At 63.7% G+C, this 289-nt stretch overlaps 1 protein-coding gene across 1 annotated transcript in view; it reads right to left on the minus strand.

Moving 5' to 3' along the window:
- LOC104080830 (prickle-like protein 2) overlaps positions 1 to 213 on the minus strand; it is a gene marked incomplete at its 5' end in the record, with an annotated part of 20,531 nt that extends 20,318 nt beyond the window's left edge. Inside the window, 1 exon segment of the mRNA XM_009583348.1 lies at positions 100 to 213. Coding sequence (XP_009581643.1) covers positions 100 to 213 — 114 coding nt within the window.
- Positions 214 to 289: the final 76 nt, after the last annotated feature.

Raw genomic sequence — 289 nt, forward strand, 5'->3', positions numbered from 1 at the left:
AAAGGACCAGCCACGCTTCCCATGAGCAACCCCAGGAGGTGCGTCCCCTCCCCGCCCGCAGCCCTGACGGGTGTCCGAGAACATTTTTCGGATACTAACCTCATTGTCGTGCGGCGGCAGCTGGTGCAAAAGCTGCTTTATGCGAGATTTTTCTCCCGGGCTGTTGACGTAGGGGACCTTGTCCTCGGGCAGGCAGCTGTAGTACTGGTGCACCTACGGAGCAAGAGAGGGGACTGCAGTGGGGCTCCCCGGCCGAGCCCGTGGCCCCATGCCCGGCCAGCAGCCACCC

The sequence above is a fragment of the Fulmarus glacialis genome, unplaced genomic scaffold (assembly GCF_000690835.1).
Source record: "Fulmarus glacialis isolate BGI_N327 unplaced genomic scaffold, ASM69083v1 scaffold14308, whole genome shotgun sequence".
NCBI lineage: Eukaryota > Metazoa > Chordata > Aves > Procellariiformes > Procellariidae > Fulmarus > Fulmarus glacialis.